The sequence below is a fragment of the Malus sylvestris genome, chromosome 6 (assembly GCF_916048215.2).
Source record: "Malus sylvestris chromosome 6, drMalSylv7.2, whole genome shotgun sequence".
In the NCBI taxonomy this organism is placed as follows: domain Eukaryota; kingdom Viridiplantae; phylum Streptophyta; class Magnoliopsida; order Rosales; family Rosaceae; genus Malus; species Malus sylvestris.
This window is the reverse complement of record NC_062265.1, coordinates 15,226,024-15,243,519: the sequence shown is the minus strand read 5'-3', so window position 1 is coordinate 15,243,519 and position 17,496 is coordinate 15,226,024. Positions and strand designations below refer to the sequence as shown.

The window sequence follows — 17,496 nt, the reverse complement described above, 5'->3', positions numbered from 1 at the left end:
AAGGAGAGAGGAAGAGAGTGAGAGAACGTGAGAGTGAGGAGAGAGCGAGAGATTTGTTTTTTAAATTAGAGATGATAAAATTATTTGTAGGTGAGGTTTAAACAAAAAACAACCAAAAGTTTGTTTTGTAAAATTACGTTACTGTTCGTAACTTTTTCTGTTGTGATAGAAGATAAAAAATATATTTTTATCCTTTTAGTTGATAAGTTTTTTTTATTAATATGTAGTTGGGTTTAGAATACATAAAATATTCCCAACAAGAAAAATGATCATATGAAATCTGGTGGGTGTTAGTGGGGTCAGTTTAGTCAATTCATTGTAGTTGGTAGTTGTAGTCGCAACTTGTGCAAAAACAAAAGGAAGGGTATTGTCGTACTTTCCGCCTAATGACCAAAATGTTAGGCCCACCAGAAGATGTGACGGGACCATCACTCTCACTTTCTTCACAAGTAAACGAGGTCAAATACATACTCTCTCTCCCTCTCTCCCGGTGTCCCCCTGTACGCTTCGATAAAAAAAACCCCGGATTTTTCTGACTCGCTAAAACTACTACCAATCTCCCACACAAACTGTCATCTTCAAATTTGAAAACCAACCTGGGTTTTTCTGGGAACCTTTCAAATTCGAAAACCTTGCACCTGGGTTTTTCTGGGAATTGTTCAAATTTTGAAAACTGCCACTTTGGTTTTTCTGGGTATTCTCCTGGGATTTCAAAGATAGCCCCTTTTCGTGTGTTCTTTCCCTGCCCTTTTGTGAGCTGAAAGATCCATTTTTCAAGCTTCATTGCTGGTTTGAATTGCAATGGCGGCGTCGGGCGGGTATAATTACCGAGATGGCAGTCAGAGGGGTGCTTTGAGGGTGGATAGGCCTCTCTCTGTAAATTCCAATCCCAAGTCTTCTGTCAAATCCAAGTCTTTGCCTGCTTCTGGGCCACGCCGGAACAGCACCGGCTCCACTGGCGGCGGTGGCGCTACTGGAGCTGCTGCTTCTAAGAATGATAATACAGGAGGTGAGGAATTTTGGGTTCTGGTGGATTTTGTGGTTTGTGATATTGAGGAACTTATTTCTTGTTTTATATTTTCGTAGTTTTGATAGGTATTGTGTGTGAAAAATATGTGATTTAATTATGTACTAATACTGGCAATCTGTATTTGCATAGCTATACAAGCAAGAAAAGTACTTCCACAAAGCTAAACAAATAAAGTTGCCGAATTCAAATTTCACTTTCTGAGGATGGATAACTTTTTCCAATTTTTGGAGCCAAATTCTTTTCAAATTAGGGAGCATTTGGTTGTTTTTTAATGAATTGTGGTATTCCACATGAATCAAGTATACAGAAATACTTTGGTGATTAAAAAAAAAATGAGAAATAAATTATGGAGTTATTGAAGGGGATTTTATTTTATGCATGATTTATGTGTGGAAAGCCCAAGCCCTTTTATGGTCCTTTGTAATTGAGTTGTAAATTCATTTCGAATGCTAGGTTAGTGAAAATTAATTGTCCTTTTCTTTTGCTAGTGTAAATGCTAATCAGTAAACTCTTACATTGCCACTAGCTTTACTTTTCCCAAATTGTCATTTTTGTTCATAAAAAGAGGTTCCTAGTATGAATTCCTTTTCCTTTCCCATAATTTAGGAATTAGATTCTTAATTCGTAGTTGTTCATTACTTCGTTTGACCTTGTTTTATTAGGTATAGTTCTTGGAAGAGTTCGAGTAGCTCTAAGATTGCGACCACGTAATGAGGAGGAAATGGTTGCAGATGCTGATTTTGCGGACTGTGTAGAGTTGCAACCAGAGGTATCCTCCTTATTCTTAATTGAGTTACAGCTTACTGTCTTACCGTTGTTTTATGGTCACGGATATTAAATCTGTTTTGCTCTATTTCAGCTAAAAAGGTTGAAACTTCGGAAAAACAATTGGGACACAGATACTTATGAGTTCGATGAAGTGCTCACAGAGTTTGCATCCCAAAAACGTGTTTATGAAGTAGTGGCAAAGCCTGTTGTTGAGGTGCATATGCGTTAAACATTAGTTTCCTTCTTGTACTCATTTAAAGCTCAATTTTTCCCCTTTTAAACTGTACTTTGGGAAGTTTATTATGCTAAAATTTTAATATTGGGAAAACTTTTGCTAGGCATTTAGTCTGTTCCAAGGGTCCACAAAATCTGTAACATGGATCTTACTGAAAGTTTTTCTTCTTCAGCTACTTATGTTTGAATCACACTGTAAAAAATATCTACTTTTAGTTGTCGCTACTAAATTTTTTGATAGAAAATAGTATGCTTTTGTAGTTAAGAATGTTATACTTCTACTTGTAGCTGGTAGAATTTATCGTTACCGAATATTATGTTGGAAAGTATATCACCCAAGCCTTAGATATTGGAGTTAAGAATTTACATAAGCTTGTTTTTTGTTTGTTTAGGCATGCTTGTGTTTGTACGAGGATGATACTTGAATTTGTTTTCTTAAAGAAAAACCAAATTATTATTGGAGAAACCAAAAGCTAACACCCAAGCACCACTTGACTCTGTGCATAAATATATAATTGAAGAGTCTCTTAAGTTTTGGGGAGATCATGGGCATATGTGTAGGTCTAGAAAGCAATTCGGAACTTGTGGCTAGCTCTTTTGGGTGCGTATTCATGTTGTCACACATGGTATCAGAGGGGACTGAACCTATTGGTTCATGTGGGTTTGAAGCTTTCAAGGCTTTAGGCTGTACATGAGTCAGTCGTTGTGTGTGGGATTGAGCCTGCCTTGTCTCAGTATGTAACTGGTTTCTCTTCTGCCAAGGACACCAGCTAAGGACTAAAGGGGGAAAGTTGTGCTCTAAATGTCAATTGGGGAAATTTGGGTGTGTATGCAGGTCTTCATAATCCAATTACCTTTCTAGACATTTGGGTGAGGACTTGTGGTGTTTCATATGTTGGGAGTGTGCAAGCATATATATGTTTATATGCTTATATATCTATATTTATGAATATACCTATTCATACTAGTAAGAAGCACTTGTTTTGCTTTGATGTTTTGTGGAAGTTCCTTCAAGTGACATGCCATCTTGTAATTTCCTTTACCAGAGTGTTCTGGAAGGTTACAATGGAACGGTCATGGCATATGGTCAGACCGGTACAGGGAAAACATATACTCTTGGACGACTTGGAGAGGAAGACACTGCTGCTCGTGGAATAATGGTTCGTGCTATGGAGGATATTTTAGCAGATGTATCTCTGGAGTCCGATTCTTTGTCAGTCTCGTATTTTCAGGTAGTTTTCCTTCTGAATCTGGTGTTAGTAATAGGCTTATATATCAGTGTTATTGTTGGTTTAAAGATTTTTCATATTGGTTCTTTTTGCATGTATACAGCTTTACATGGAAACCATACAGGACCTACTTGATCCTGCTAATGACAACATTTCTATAGTGGAAGACCCAAAGACTGGTGATGTCTCAGTACCAGGGGCTAGCCTAGTCGAAATCAGGGACCAGCAGAGTTTCGTAGAACTACTAAGATTAGGGGAAGGCCACCTCTTTGCTTCAAATACAAAATTGAATACTGAATCTTCCCGCAGTCATGCTATTCTGATGGTCAGTCATTTGTTTTTCCTGTTTTGCTATGCTTATGTCTGTGAAAGTGAATGGAATTCTAGATTTTATAATTGGTTATGTTGTAGCATTATAAATGGTTATGATCTAAAAGAAAGGGGATATCAAATGGTACAGGTAAATGTAAAGAAGTCTGTGAAGGGAAGAGATTCAGCTCTTTCAAGCCAAAATGGGAACAATTCTCACATGGTAAAAAGTCTAAAGGCTCCTGTTGTTCGAAAGAGCAAGCTGGTTGTAGTGGATCTTGCTGGTTCAGAGCGCATTGACAAATCAGGTATGGGCATGATTTGAATGGAGATAATAACTGTTTCCCTACTTATGATTGACTGACTATTCCTTTTTTTTCCCTAATACAGTATTTTGTTCTTGAGGACAGATAAACCTCGTTTTAAATCCTGAAATAATTATCACAGAAAATTTAATCCTTTCTTGCCATAAGCTTAGGGTTTGTAAACCAGCCATTATTTAGGAATGGCTGGGGATGGGATTGGCGTATTGTGGTAGAGGCGCAGATGTGTTACATACTTATTTTCTCTATCGTACACATTTTGTTTATGGGGGTAGGTCTGATATTGGTTTTTTGTTAATCTTTCATATGGCAGGAAGTGAAGGACATACGCTAGAAGAAGCCAAATCAATCAATCTCTCCTTAAGTGCACTGGGAAAGTGCATTAATGCATTGGCAGAGAATAGTTCACATGTTCCAGTTCGAGATTCCAAACTCACAAGGTTGCTTCGGGATTCATTTGGAGGTAAGATGCATTAAAATTTGCATTTAGCTTTTTCTTGTTACACAGTTTCGACTCTGCTTTGTATTAAATTTTATTAGAATATGCTATCTTCATTCATGTGTATGCGTTTAGATGTTTTGCATTGGTATCTTTGAGTATGATTCTTGACCTTCTCAAATAGTTCAGTTCTGTTTCGAATAGATGAACAGGAATCAGGACACAGAATGGATTAAAAGATACTTGTCCGTCAAAGATGGATAAATAAATAATAAGTGAAGCGTTGCATTATTCAATGCTGCTTTTTGACATAATAAATACAGAAAAAAACTCTTACACGAAGCAGGATTTGCAGTATATCTTTTGACATTACAACATAATATGCCTGACACCTGTAAATTCCAACAGGCACGGCAAGAACTTCACTAGTTGTTACCATTGGTCCATCCCCACGTCATCGAGGAGAGACAGCTAGCACTATTATGTTTGGACAGCGGGTGGGTTTCAAAGTCACTTCCTTGTTTCCTTATACTTTGAATTTGCCTCTCTAAATGTAAATTTCTGCCAAATAGTTAGTTTTATCTGTATGATCAAATATCACTGACAGCGGAAAAAACATGGAAATACTTTGCACAAAATATACGTGTTATGCATATCTGTTATTTGGAAGATGCTGAAACCTTTTTCCTACTTAGGCTATGAAAGTGGAAAATATGTTGAAATTGAAGGAAGAATTCGACTACAAAAGTTTGGCCAGGAGGCTAGATATACAATTAGACAAAATCATTGCAGAACATGAGAGGCAGCAGAAAGTATTTGAGGATGAGATGGAAAGAGTAAGCATAGAAGCACAAAATCGGATCTCAGAGGTTGAAAGGAACTACACAGATGCACTGGAGGTAAATTTTTTTCTGACATTTGGAAAGCTAGTTGCCTTTCATACGGTATACACTTTAACATGTTTTAGTTACTGATTTTTTCAAAAGTACTGTGGCTCGTTATTGCGAATGAAAATATAGCTGATGATATTTGTTTGCTAAGCAAAAAAGAAAGAATTTAATGTATTGTCTGCCAGCCTTGAATGTACATATGAGCGCACGTATGCTCATTTTTACCCCCAAAGAATGTTAATGCTTATTTAAATCCATGTTCTCCCCCTTGTAGAAGGAAAGATTGAAATATCAGAAAGACTATATGGAATCAATAAAGAAGCTCGAAGAGCAGTTAGTGATGACTCAGAGAAAGCATGGTAGTCAAAAAATCACAAATGGACATGAGGATGATGGCTTTAACGTGGCATCAAGCAAAGAGGTACTATGGTCTAAACTCTAGGAAACAATGATATATATGTTTGCGCTATTCCCTTGTCATATAATTAAGGAAAAATTAGTATCCGGTTCCTAGTTATTAATGTTCATTGACTGAGACCTTATTTATTTTCAGATTTTAATTGAAGTCCTTAGCATTACTGTATCAACAAATTTACATGTCAGTTTTAGTAATTGATTTAGGGTTTTATTACTCACACCTTTATTAAGCTCCCTGAAATGGTTGTGTTCAATTTGTTGAAGAGTATTAACAGTTTTATTGTACATAGAGTTGCAGGCTGCATGTTGAGGAAATTGACGACCTAACAAAGTTGCTCCAGAAAGAGACTATGCTTAGGAAGGCTGTTGAGGAGGAAGTGCATAATCTTAAAAGTCAATTGACTCAGTGGAAAAGGTCAGAGGTGCGTTATCACTGACATAATAATTTTATCTCATATAGTCAGTCTTTGACATCTTTTTGGTGTCACATAGAGAAATTATGTTGATGTTCTAGGCAGCGGGAAATTCGGAGATCTTAAAGCTTCGTAAGATGTTGGAAGATGAGGAACATCAGAAAGAGAAACTTGAAGGAGAAATAGCAAGACTACACAGTCAGTTGTTGCAACGAAGTTTTGAAGCTGATGAGGTATGCTGCACGTATAATTTATAAGTATTTTGTTGGAATCATTTCTATTTGCTTCGCAAATTGAACTTAACCATAATGAATTGGTCAACATGCTCCATAATGATATTCCTAGACATTCACATTTGCGTATAACATGAATCTGAAATTTTGAGACGTCATCTCTCGCAAAGATAGTGAAGCTGAGAGCTCTTAATTTTGGAAGCTGAACTAAAACTCTCGGCATATGAGGAGGCCCAATGCATCCCTCTGCTCATTTATATTTTATATATGTCCTTCATTATGCATCAAATGGGCCCGTTTCAGGCAAGTCCTGTGTCCGCATAGTCTTAAAACCTGCATTTAACGGATATGGTTTTGTAGACAAGTCAACAACTAGACAGGAGTGGGGCCGAAAAAATTGGTGCTCTTGAGTCCCTTATGACTCAAGTTAGGAAACCGCAGCTTAAAGATTCAGGAAATGAGGAGAAAGCCTCGATAGCAAAACTCTTTGAGCAAGGTTACTAACTGTTCCTGTGCTAACTTATTCTCACTTCATGGTAGATTTTTTTAAGTGAATCAATCATTCCTCTTGTTTATTACTAACAAAAGGCAATATTATCAGTGGGATTGCAAAAGATCTTGTCATTGCTTGAAGCAGAAGATAATGATGTGAGGATTCATGCTGTTAAAGTTGTAGCAAATCTTGCTGCTGAAGGTCAGACCTTTTTTGTCTTCCGTACACCGATACTGTAATATCACATACTTGTTAGTTTTTCAAATCATTCACGATCTTCATTTTGTAATTATTTGCTTATTCTTGGAAAATATAGTTGGGTGTAAGCTGCGGAACAATGCTTCATATTGAGGGTATAGAGCTGCTTCTTTTTTCTTTAAGTTAGCGGCTTATGACGATATGTATAAGCGACTAGATACCAAAGAAGGAGAGTTGGATATCTATAAACTAGCTAGAGCAAGGGAAAAGAAGACAAGGGACCTAAACCAAGTGAGGTGCATCAAGGATGAGGATGGAAAGGTTCTTGCTACAGAGAACGCGGTTAAAGACAGATGGAAAGGTTATTTTCATAATCTTTTCAATGAAGGACATGAAAGGAGTGCTTCTTTAGGGGAGTTGAGTAATTCAGAAGAGTGTAGAAACTACTCTTTTTATCGTAGAATTCGGAAGGAAGAAGTGGTTGTAGCTTTGAAGAAGATGAAGCATAGAAAAGCAGTAGGCCCAGACGATATACCAATCGAAGTGTGGAAAGTTTTGGGAGAGACAGGTATAACATGGCTCACTGACCTTTTCAATAGGATTTTGAAAACGAAGAAGATGCCAAATGAGTGGCGAATGAGCACTTTGGTGCCTATCTACAAGAATAAGGGCGATGTACAAAATTGCATGAACTATAGGGGTATTAAGCTAATGAGTCATACAATGAAGCTCTGGGAGAGAGTCATTGAGCATAGATTGAGGCAAGAGACACGGGTTTCGAACAACCAATTCGGGTTCATGCCAGGGCGCTCAACCATGGAGACAATCTATCTCTTACGAAGATTGATGGAAAGATATAGAGATGGGAAAAAGGATTTACACATGGTCTTTATAGATTTGGAAAAAGCGTATGATAGGGTCCCAAGAAACATTCTTTGGAGGATTTTAGAGAAGAAAGGAGTACGAGTAGCATATATCCAAGCTATACAGGATATGTATGAAGGAGCAAAGACTGCCGTAAGAACTCATGAAGGACAAACCGAAAGCTTTTCCATAACTGTAGGATTACATCAAGGCTCATCCTTAAGTCCTTACCTTTTTGCGTTGGTAATGGATGAGTTAACAGGACATATTCAAGATGATATTCCTTGGTGTATGCTTTTTGCAGACGATATAGTGTTGATAAATGAAACTTAGGAAGGGGTAAATGCAAAGCTTAACCTTTGGAGAGAAGTGTTGGAATCTAAAGGTCTTCGCCTAAGCCGATCAAAGACAGAATATATGGAGTGCAAGTTCAGTGCAAATGGAGGCCAAAACGAGTTAGGGGTGAGGATCGGAGATCAAGAAATACCAAAGAGCGACCGTTTTCGTTACCTAGGATCTATCTTGCAAAAGAACGGAGAATTAGATGGAGATCTCAACCATAGAATACAAGCTGGATGGATGAAGTGGAAAAGTGCATCCGGCGTGTTGTGTGACTGCCGTATGCCACTGAAGCTCAAGGGAAAATTTTATAGGACGGCAATAAGGCCGGCGATGCTGTATGGCACAGAATGTTGGGCGGTGAAGCATCAACACGTACACAAAATGGGTGTAGCGGAGATGAGGATGTTTCGTTGGATGTGTGGGCACACGAGAAAGGATAAGATTAGGAATGAGGATATCCGGGGTAAAGTAGGAGTAGCCGAAATTGAAGGAAAGATGAGAGAAAATCGGTTACGGTGGTTTGGACATGTGCAAAGAAGGCTTATTGACGCTCCGATTAGAAGATGCGACTATGGGACAGAGGTTCAGGGCCAAAGGGGTAGAGGAAGACCTAGGAAAACTTTGGAAGAGACCCTAAGAAAAGACTTAGAGTACTTGGATCTAACGGAGGACATGACACAGGACAGAACACAATGGCGTTCTAAGATTCATATAGCCGATCCCACTCAGTGACTTGGATTTTCCAAGTCTCCAACCGAGAAGTTTTCCTCACTCGGGAAATTAAGGGAACACTACCTCAACCTACATGCTCCACTCACAAAGCTTCAACATACAAGCTTCAACAAAAGAAAATTCAAAGAACTTAGCGAAGAAGGCTTTGGTGTATTTAACACAATACGTTGAAATGAAGGAAAGCTTATTTATTGATATCCCCGATAAGTTACAAATATGTACATATACTTGAGTCAAAATAAACAAACAAGAGGGAGCCTTCACAAAGGTTGCTTAGGAGAAGTCTCAGCAGTCGGTAAAGCCCCAGAAAGAGAAGGCACCGGAGGGGGATCATTCGGAGCCTCAGTACTGGACAAAACCCTAGAAGGAGGAGGCATCAGAGGTTGATCATTTGGAGCTTCATTATGCGGTACAGCCCCAGAAGACGAAGGCAATAAATGCCTTTGGAACAAACCCACAAATCTCTGATGATCAAGTAAAACCTGACCATCAGATTCCTTCATCTGGTCAAGCTTCCTCTTCATGTTTGTCGCATAGTCATGTGCGAGCCGGTGCAACTGTTTATTCTCATGCTTGAGCCCTCTAATCTCCTGTTTGAGACTCATCACTTCAGCCGCCAATGATTCAACTTGGCGGGTTCGAGCAAATAGGCGTTGGGCCATATTAGACACAGAACCTGCACACTGAACACTGAGAGCCAGAGAATCCTTAACAGCCAACTCATCAGACCGTTTGGAAAGTAGTCTGTTATCTTTGGAAGTGAGAAGGTTCCTGGCCACTACCGCAGCGGTCATATCATTCTTCATCACGGAATCCCCAACGGTAAGAGGACCAGTAGGGGAGACGAATGATGGGCGCCATATGTTGTCTGGAGAAGGCGGGGCTGCCTCTTCAACAAGGTTCAAGTCAAAACGACGGTCGGAGGGGCCAGACATTTTCAAAGGTGTTGAAGAGAGAAGAGGTCGGACAAATCAAGATCTTAGAAGTGCAAGAATGGAGCTTCTACTGGTGGATATTCAAGTGTGCTTTGGAACTTAATGTCAACCCCTATAAAAATCTGCACTCGACGAAGCTTCAGAAATCGAAGAGGCTTCAGAAATCGAAGAGGCGCCTGCTCAGAAATCGAAGAGGCGTTTGCTTTCTCAAAAGCTGGGCTGCTCAGAGACCACGAGGGTCGATCTCAGAAATCGAAGAGGCGTTTGCTTTCTCAAAAGCTGGGCTGCTCAAAGACCACGAAGGCCGATCTCAGAAATCGAAGAGGCTTGCTTTCTCAAAAGCTGGGCTGCTCAGAGACCACGAGGGCCGATCTCAGAAATCGAAGAGGCACCTACTTTTCCAGCCTTGTCAGCACCTGTCACACGCACACTCAGCTTTGCGAAAATTATGGGCATTCTGTCGAAGATTTCTGGCAAAGTAGAAAGCACATGAATCGTACTGTTCAATCACCCACTTCCCACACGCAACAGTAACTCATGGGTACCACAGATAACTTTGCCAAAGTTCTCTGACAAAGTTGAGACACGTGAAGCTTGCAGCTCCCGCTACATCGCTCTGACCAAGAAGGGTAAAAGAACTGCAAAGAAACAACACTAACAAAGTTTAGACACATAAATTTTGAAGGTCTAGCTACCATATTATTACCCACAAGGGTAAAGGAACAGTACCACTGCTGGATAATTGGAAAGTCCCGGTGTGTCAACCTTTGTGCTTTGTGGCAAGGTAGACTAGCAAACATGCCCAACCTTTACTCACATTCGAGAAAACACTTCCAACAGGATTGCTTGCTTCAAAATCGAAGAGGCACCGTCCTCCGAATCTCGAGAGCCAGACTCCCAACATGATTACTTTCTCAAAAATCGAAGAGAGGGTAAAGGAACAGTACCACTGCTGGATAATTGGAAATTCCCTGTGTGTCAACCTTTGTGCTTCGTGGCAAGGTAGACTAGCAAACATGCCCAACCTTTACTCACATTCGAGAAAACACTCCCAACAAGATTGCTTGCTCCAAAATCGAAGAGGCACCGCCCTCCGAATCTCGAGAGCCAGACTCCCAACATGATTACTTTCTCAAAAATCGAAGAGAGGGTAAAGGAACAGTACCACTGCTAGATAATTGGAAAGTCCATGTGTGTCAACCTCTGTGCTTCGTGGCAAGGTAGACTAGCAAACATGCCCAACCTTTACTCACATTGGAGAAAACACTCCCAATAAGATTGCTTGCTCCAAAATCGAAGAGGCACCGCCCTCCGAATCTCGAGAGCCAGACTCCCAACATGATTACTTTCTCAAAAATTGAAGAGACACCGCTCTCCGAATCTCGAGAGCCAGACCCCCAGCAGGATTGCTTTCTCAAAAATCGAAGAGGCATCGTTCTCCGAATCTCGAGAGCCAGATCCCCGACAGGATTGCTTGTTCGAAAACCGAAGAGGCACCACTTTCCCAACTTCAAGAGCTGGATCTCCTTGGATAAAGCTTGTCTGTAATCTTCACACGCAACATCAGCTTTCCAGATACCACAGACCACTTTTTCAAAGTGCTCTGACAGAGTTAAAACATGTGAAGCTGGCAGCTCCCTCTACCGTGCTATGACCAAGCAGGGTAAAGGAATAGCATTATTACTTGATGTTAGGGAGACTCCTATATATGTCGACCTCCATCCCTAACGGACAGGCAGACCTGCAAAAATGCTCAACCCTTTCTCTTATCTGAGAGGGCACTCCCAACGAAGCCTTTCGAAATATTCAGCTTTCTTTCCCCCCGATAATACCTCTGTAAACAAGCTATACTAGAGCAAGAATATCTCATATCATCAGGGTTAAAAGTAAGAGTATCCCATATCATGCTTTTTCCCTGTCTTTTCCTTTGGCCTTGTTCTTACTTGCAAGACAAGGAGAAAGAGAGCAATCAGTCAGCACTTGGAATCAAGCTTCCAGCCAGGAACTGACTGCCTGGAACCCCTTACCTGATTACTTACCTGGCATTGCTCTCAAGTACTCATCTTCAACATCTTATGCTTCCAGGGAAGATACCGCATCTGCCTGAGGAACAAATAGGGCAAGTGAGAAGGATACAAGGAAGCATGTGGAGACAAGAGTAACACCACACGTGCCGATACATCCACTACTCTGTCAAAAGCAAAAGTATCCCATATCAGCAGGGTCGAACGTACTCTAGATTTGATGGACTTGTTTTGACCCTCAAATTCTTCAGTCGGCCTTGTACTCTGGAGGAAACCAGAAAACCCTCCAGCCCGGTTCAAGAATAAGCCTGTGGAAAGTTACTTCTTCAAAAGCAAAAGTATCCCATATCATCTCTTCTCATTTTTCTTCTCTTTATCCTTCATGCTGCCTGCAAGATAGGGAAAATGTGAACAATCAGCCGGAGCTCTGATTGCTTACCTTGTCTGTCACCTCTTTCAGCAGATCCCCTAGCTCGGCTACTTGGGGGACTCCTACTACATGGTTTGTATCGCGCTTGACCAAGCCTGAAACTACAAGTAAGCTTCAAGTGAAATTGATACATTACCTTGTGCATCTCCACCAGTTACAGATACCACCCCTGGATGGAGGAAGAGTACTTCCAGAGAAGATGCCACATCTACCTATGAGACAAATAAGGCAAGTCAAGACGATACCACACTCCGGTACTTAGAAGTTTCGTGGTTACGAGATCATTCTCCCACAATATTTCCTAATGTCATTTGTACTAAATCATTCACTTGTTCTCACTAAAGGAGAGCTTGAACCTATGTACTTGTGTAAACCCTTCACAATTAATGAGAACTCCTCTATTCCGTGGACGTAGCCAATCTGGGTGAACCACGTACATCTTGTGTTTGCTTTCCTATCTCTATCCATTTATATACTTATCCACACTAATGACCGGAGCAATCTAGCGAAGATCACAAAAAGTGACCGTTTTCGCTACCTAGGATCTATCTTGCAAGAGAACGGAGAATTAGATGGAGATCTCAACCATAGAATACAAGCTGGATGGATGAAGTGTAAGAGTGCATCCGGCGTGTTGTGTGACTGTCGTAGGCCACTGAAGCTCAAGGGAAAATTTTATAGGACGGCAATAAGGCCAGCGATGTTGTATGGCACAGAATGTTGGGCGGTGAAGCATCAACACGTACACAAAATGGGTGTAGCGGAGATGAGGATGCTTCGTGGGATGTATGGGCACACGAGAAAGGATAAGATTGGGAATGAGGATATCCGAGGTAAAGTAGGAGTAGCCAAAATTGAAGGAAATATGAGAGAAAATCGGTTCCGGTGGTTTGGACATGTGCAAAGAAGGCCTACTGACGCTCCGGTTCGAAAATGTGACTACGGGACAGAGGTTCAGGGCCGAAGGGGTAGAGGAAGACCTAGGAAAACTTTGGAAGAGACCCTAAGAAAGGACTTGAGTACTTGGATCTAACGGAGGACATGACACAAAACCGAGCGCAATGGCGTTCTAGGATTCATATAGCCGACCCCACTTAGTGGGAAAAGGCTTTGTTGTTGTTGTTGTTGTTGTTCTGTTATTTGTTGTGGTTTGTTTAGAATCAATGGCAAGTGCAAAGGAAATTAGGCGATACTTCATGATATGATTGTATTAGAGGGCAGTCGGTTTTAGAAGAGAGAATTGAAAAGAATAAAAAATGCTTAAAATGATATAAAGGAATTATTGGTTGTGTCTGGAATCCAATTTTCAGTTCAGTACTATGGATAGAAGATCCTTTTATGTTAATATAAAAGACAAGTATGGTAAGCTACCAAGATGGTGATGTGAAAAGCTGGGATGAGATAGTTTCACGCGGTCACATTTGATTACGTACATTCTGTTATCTGTTTTTGCACTAATTGCTTATTGTATTCAATTTCTCTCCTTTATTTTTTTGGTCATGTCTTCCTTGTATATGATTGACGTGGGTTAGGATTGCCATGTTGAATAAAGCTCTACCTCTATATCTGATATTACCACTTAATATCAATATTTTTAGAAATCACTGCATCAGCAAGCAATAACACGTACTCTCCTCCTAATATTCAGAAGCAAATCAGGAGAAAATCGTAGAAGCTGGTGGTCTTACATCCTTGTTGATGCTACTTAAAAACTCTGAGGATGAAACCATACATAGAGTTGCAGCTGGTGCAATCGCAAATCTAGCTATGAATGGTATAAACTTTGAGTCCACAAATTCATAATTATTAGAATATTTTACAATATTGGCTGAGAAAGTCACTGGTCTCTAATTTGCGCTATAATTCTTCTTTGCTGTTTTAAATCAGAAACCAACCAGGAGCTGATTATGACTCAAGGGGGAATTAGTTTGTTATCTATGACAGCAGCCAACGGTGAAGATCCCCAAACTCTTCGAATGGTTGCTGGAGCCATTGCTAATCTATGCGGAAATGGTAAACTTTCTGACGTCTTTGTGTTCAATTCCTTAATGGTATCCTAAAAGTAATCATATATACCTGAAATGAAAGCTCATGAAATCAATTTTCGAATTTAATGTTCTTCTGTAGCTGCAATTAGTGACCTTACTCTAGATCAAAGTTAGTCTATACTTGCTGGACACCATGGTAAAGCCATCTTGTATTCTCATATTGAGTGGTCATAATTCATTTAAGTGCTTGTGGTTGGGTTATTCAGATTAACTCAAAGAAGTAAATGACTCACAAAAAGATTGATGTATTAGTTAAGGTTTTTTCCATATGCTGTTACTAATAAGGCTTAACATTTAAGAGGTTATAATTACATCAAACTTCATCCAAACTAGGTTTTTGGATTGTGGCCAGTCCATCTGTTGCAAGGTGTAAACCGTGTAATGAGTTCGGAAATGCAGTTTTTACAATTGCATTAATTCCTTCTTGAAGTGCTTGTAGTGGTGTCATGAAATAAAAGCAAATTTAAGTTAGTCTACTCTACTGTTACTGACAAAAATGAAATTGCATTGCTCAGATAAATTACAGAATAAGATAAGGGGTGAAGGTGGCATCAAGGCGTTGTTAGGAATGGTCAGATGTGGACATCCTGATGTTCTTGCACAAGTTGCTCGAGGAATAGCAAACTTCGCAAAATGCGAGTCTAGAGCATCTACACAGGGTAAAGAGGCATTGGTTCATGGAAAAGTTCTTCCTGTGTGTCTGAAAAAAGTAGTCCATGCTTATGAAATTAATCGCTTGTTATCACTGCCTATTACTTAATAAATTTGTTTGCTTCTGTTGATAAAAAATTGTTTTATGAAGAATTCATGAAAGCATATATAGTTTAATCATCATTTGGACGGAGTTAAAGTGGTTATTACCGTTATTTCATTGTAGGTACCAAGACTGGAAAGTCTCTTCTGATTGAAGATGGCGCAGTTGCATGGATTGTACAGAATGCTAACAATGACGCCGCACCAATCAAACGCCATATTGAACTTGCACTCTGTCATTTAGCGCAACATGGTAAGCTGTCCTCTTCCTCGAAACATTATGATACAAGCTAATCTTCTGTTAGAATGTTTGCTCACACTGTCTTCTTTTTCAGAAGTGAATGCTAAAGACATGATCACTAGCGGTGCCCTGTGGGAGCTGGTCCGCATTTCTAGAGATTGTTCACGCGAAGACATAAGAACTCTTGCATATCGAACACTAACTTCGAGCCCTACCTTCCAAGCTGAACTAAGGCGGCTACGGATTGATAACTAAAGAATCATCACAGAAAGGGAAACAAATGGGCAAAATGCGAGGATTAATCCCAAGATGCAGCAGCAACAAGCATGAACACTTCGGCCAGCTTGTTCATCAGGAAGTCACTATTAAATTAGCCTCTCGTTTACTTTATAGTCCTAAAATTTAGTTAATTACACACGAAACTCTAATTTGTTGATCTACTTATCGTCAATTAGTTCATGTTTCAGCACATCGCACTGTAGCTATGCACTACTTTGTATATTGATTTGTATATGAAACAAATAGGCAAAAGAAACTAACTTGTTTATTGGGCATCCCTTGTGTGAAATGAGCTAAGCATGCCATGTTTGCCTGAGGGAAATGATTTCCGCCTTGCCTTGAATTTTCTTTAATTCATTCATTCAAGACCAGATATAGTTAGACGTGTGCGAGAGAATAAAAATAGTATGCGTTTAAGCTAGTGCATCATCATACAAGATAAAATAAAATAAATTGGATATTAGGGAAAATGGACAAACAAAAGATTACCTTCTGTATTCGTGTGTACAATTTCGTACCGACGATTCCAAGACACAATGAGGGAATGTGTGGCGCATAGGAATATAGGAGGATCCTCATTGGATCCGCTTTGTGAGGATCTTGAGTATCCTTCAATCATATCCGTTCATCATATATCGTGCAGTAAGAAATTATTGTAAATTTTTTTATTTAAAATTGAATATAAATAGTACCTGACAAAAACTAGTCGTACGATGTACGATGAACGGATATGATTAAAGGATCACCGGGATCCTCACAAAGAGGATTTGGTGAGGATCCTCTCTCCATAGGAATGACCAATTTATGTCCCGGTACTTGTGACATGCACGCATGTAGTGTTACTAGTACACTAAAAAAGTTACAAGTTAAACTTTTAGAGATATCTTTCTACTTTGTTATTGCACAAAATAATTGCTCTAAATTATCAGGAATCATGATGATAATTACCCGAACATATCATTGTTAGCTTGATCATGCATGCAAGGTTATTGTTTTCATAGAAAAATTAAAAAAAAGTACAACTAAAAGTGAATTTGATTTATGAATTCATCTTGCACAGCATAAAATACTATATATATATATATATATATATATATATATATATAAAAGAGCATCCCGGAGAAGATCAGGAGGTTCCTCAAATCATGTGATAACCCGTCCCAAATCTTATGTTCTTTTACAAAATTTAAAAGTGTGATTTTACGAAAATGCCTTTAGAGGCGAGGGTCTTGACATCCGTTGACTAACGTATAGCGAGGTGTATGAATTAATACTTAGCGTTTTCTTGAAGTACTTGACGTTACGGAATTATAAAACCGAGAAGTACTTTTGTTTAGTCACTATTTATATATTTTATACATTTTTATAATGATATATTTTGTTTATCATTTAGTGATTTTAAAAATAGTTGAGGAAAAAGAGGAAGAAGAACGGGGGGGACGAGAGAGAGAATAGAGGGAAGGGTTGCTACCCAATCAGATGAGAGGAAGAGAGAAGACTGCCCAATCAGAAGCATAAGCGAGGAGGGAAAGGAGGGAGAATGGAGAGCGGGGGAAAAAGGGGGAAACGGGTTCCCAACCCGTGACCCATGTACACCCAGTCCAATTCTCCATATTTTCCGGTGGTTTTCCACCGGATTTCTCACGAATTTGGACCAAGAAATCATTCCCAATCATCCCCTAGTCCTTTCCTGTGACATCCCACATCGCCCAGTGGAGTGATCATTAAATGTATATTCTCATCCCTACCTAGCACGAGGCTTTTTGGGAGCTCACTGGCTTCGGGTTCTGTCGGAACTCCGAAGTTAAGCGAGAAGGTGGCCAGAGCACTCCCATGATGGGTGACCTACTGGGAAGTTGCTTGTGAGTTCCC

At 39.7% G+C, this 17,496-nt stretch overlaps 2 protein-coding genes across 4 annotated transcripts in view; one reads left to right on the top strand and one right to left on the bottom strand.

The window, feature by feature from the left end:
* The first annotated feature begins 467 nt into the window (after positions 1–467).
* On the top strand, positions 468–15,899 carry LOC126626444 (kinesin-like protein KIN-UA). Of its 3 annotated transcripts, none has more exons than XM_050295765.1 (19): positions 469–1,009; positions 1,693–1,799; positions 1,890–2,012; positions 3,079–3,264; positions 3,365–3,586; positions 3,722–3,878; positions 4,207–4,356; positions 4,741–4,829; positions 5,028–5,231; positions 5,497–5,643; positions 5,930–6,061; positions 6,154–6,285; positions 6,646–6,781; positions 6,887–6,979; positions 13,952–14,077; positions 14,191–14,316; positions 14,867–15,010; positions 15,229–15,357; positions 15,440–15,899. In XM_050295765.1, exons 1-19 carry the CDS (start codon positions 802–804, stop codon positions 15,598–15,600), a joined length of 2,772 nt encoding a protein of 923 aa, XP_050151722.1. In that variant the 5' UTR covers positions 469–801; the 3' UTR covers positions 15,601–15,899. The 3 variants fall into 3 exon arrangements, with proteins under 3 accessions (XP_050151724.1, XP_050151722.1, XP_050151723.1); XM_050295766.1 differs by having other exon boundaries at positions 470–1,009; positions 1,699–1,799; XM_050295767.1 differs by lacking the exon at positions 14,867–15,010 and having other exon boundaries at positions 468–1,009.
* LOC126626447 (uncharacterized) overlaps positions 9,082–17,496 on the bottom strand; it is an 88,613-nt gene continuing 80,198 nt past the window's right edge. The window contains exon 2 of the mRNA XM_050295772.1: positions 9,082–9,665. Within this exon, the coding sequence (XP_050151729.1) occupies positions 9,175–9,665 (491 nt within the window). The 3' untranslated portion in view covers positions 9,082–9,174. The remainder of the gene's footprint in view (positions 9,666–17,496) is intronic.

Excerpts from the sequence above, each read along its gene's own strand:
- LOC126626444 (XM_050295765.1), top strand. The coding sequence starts at position 802 with ATGGCGGCGTCGGGCGGGTATAATTACCGAGATGGCAGTCAGAGGGGT. Across the intron at positions 1,010-1,692 it reads TAAGAATGATAATACAGGAG|GTATAGTTCTTGGAAGAGTT; the intron begins GTGAGGAATTTT and ends TTGTTTTATTAG. Across the intron at positions 5,644-5,929 it reads ACGTGGCATCAAGCAAAGAG|AGTTGCAGGCTGCATGTTGA; the intron begins GTACTATGGTCT and ends TATTGTACATAG.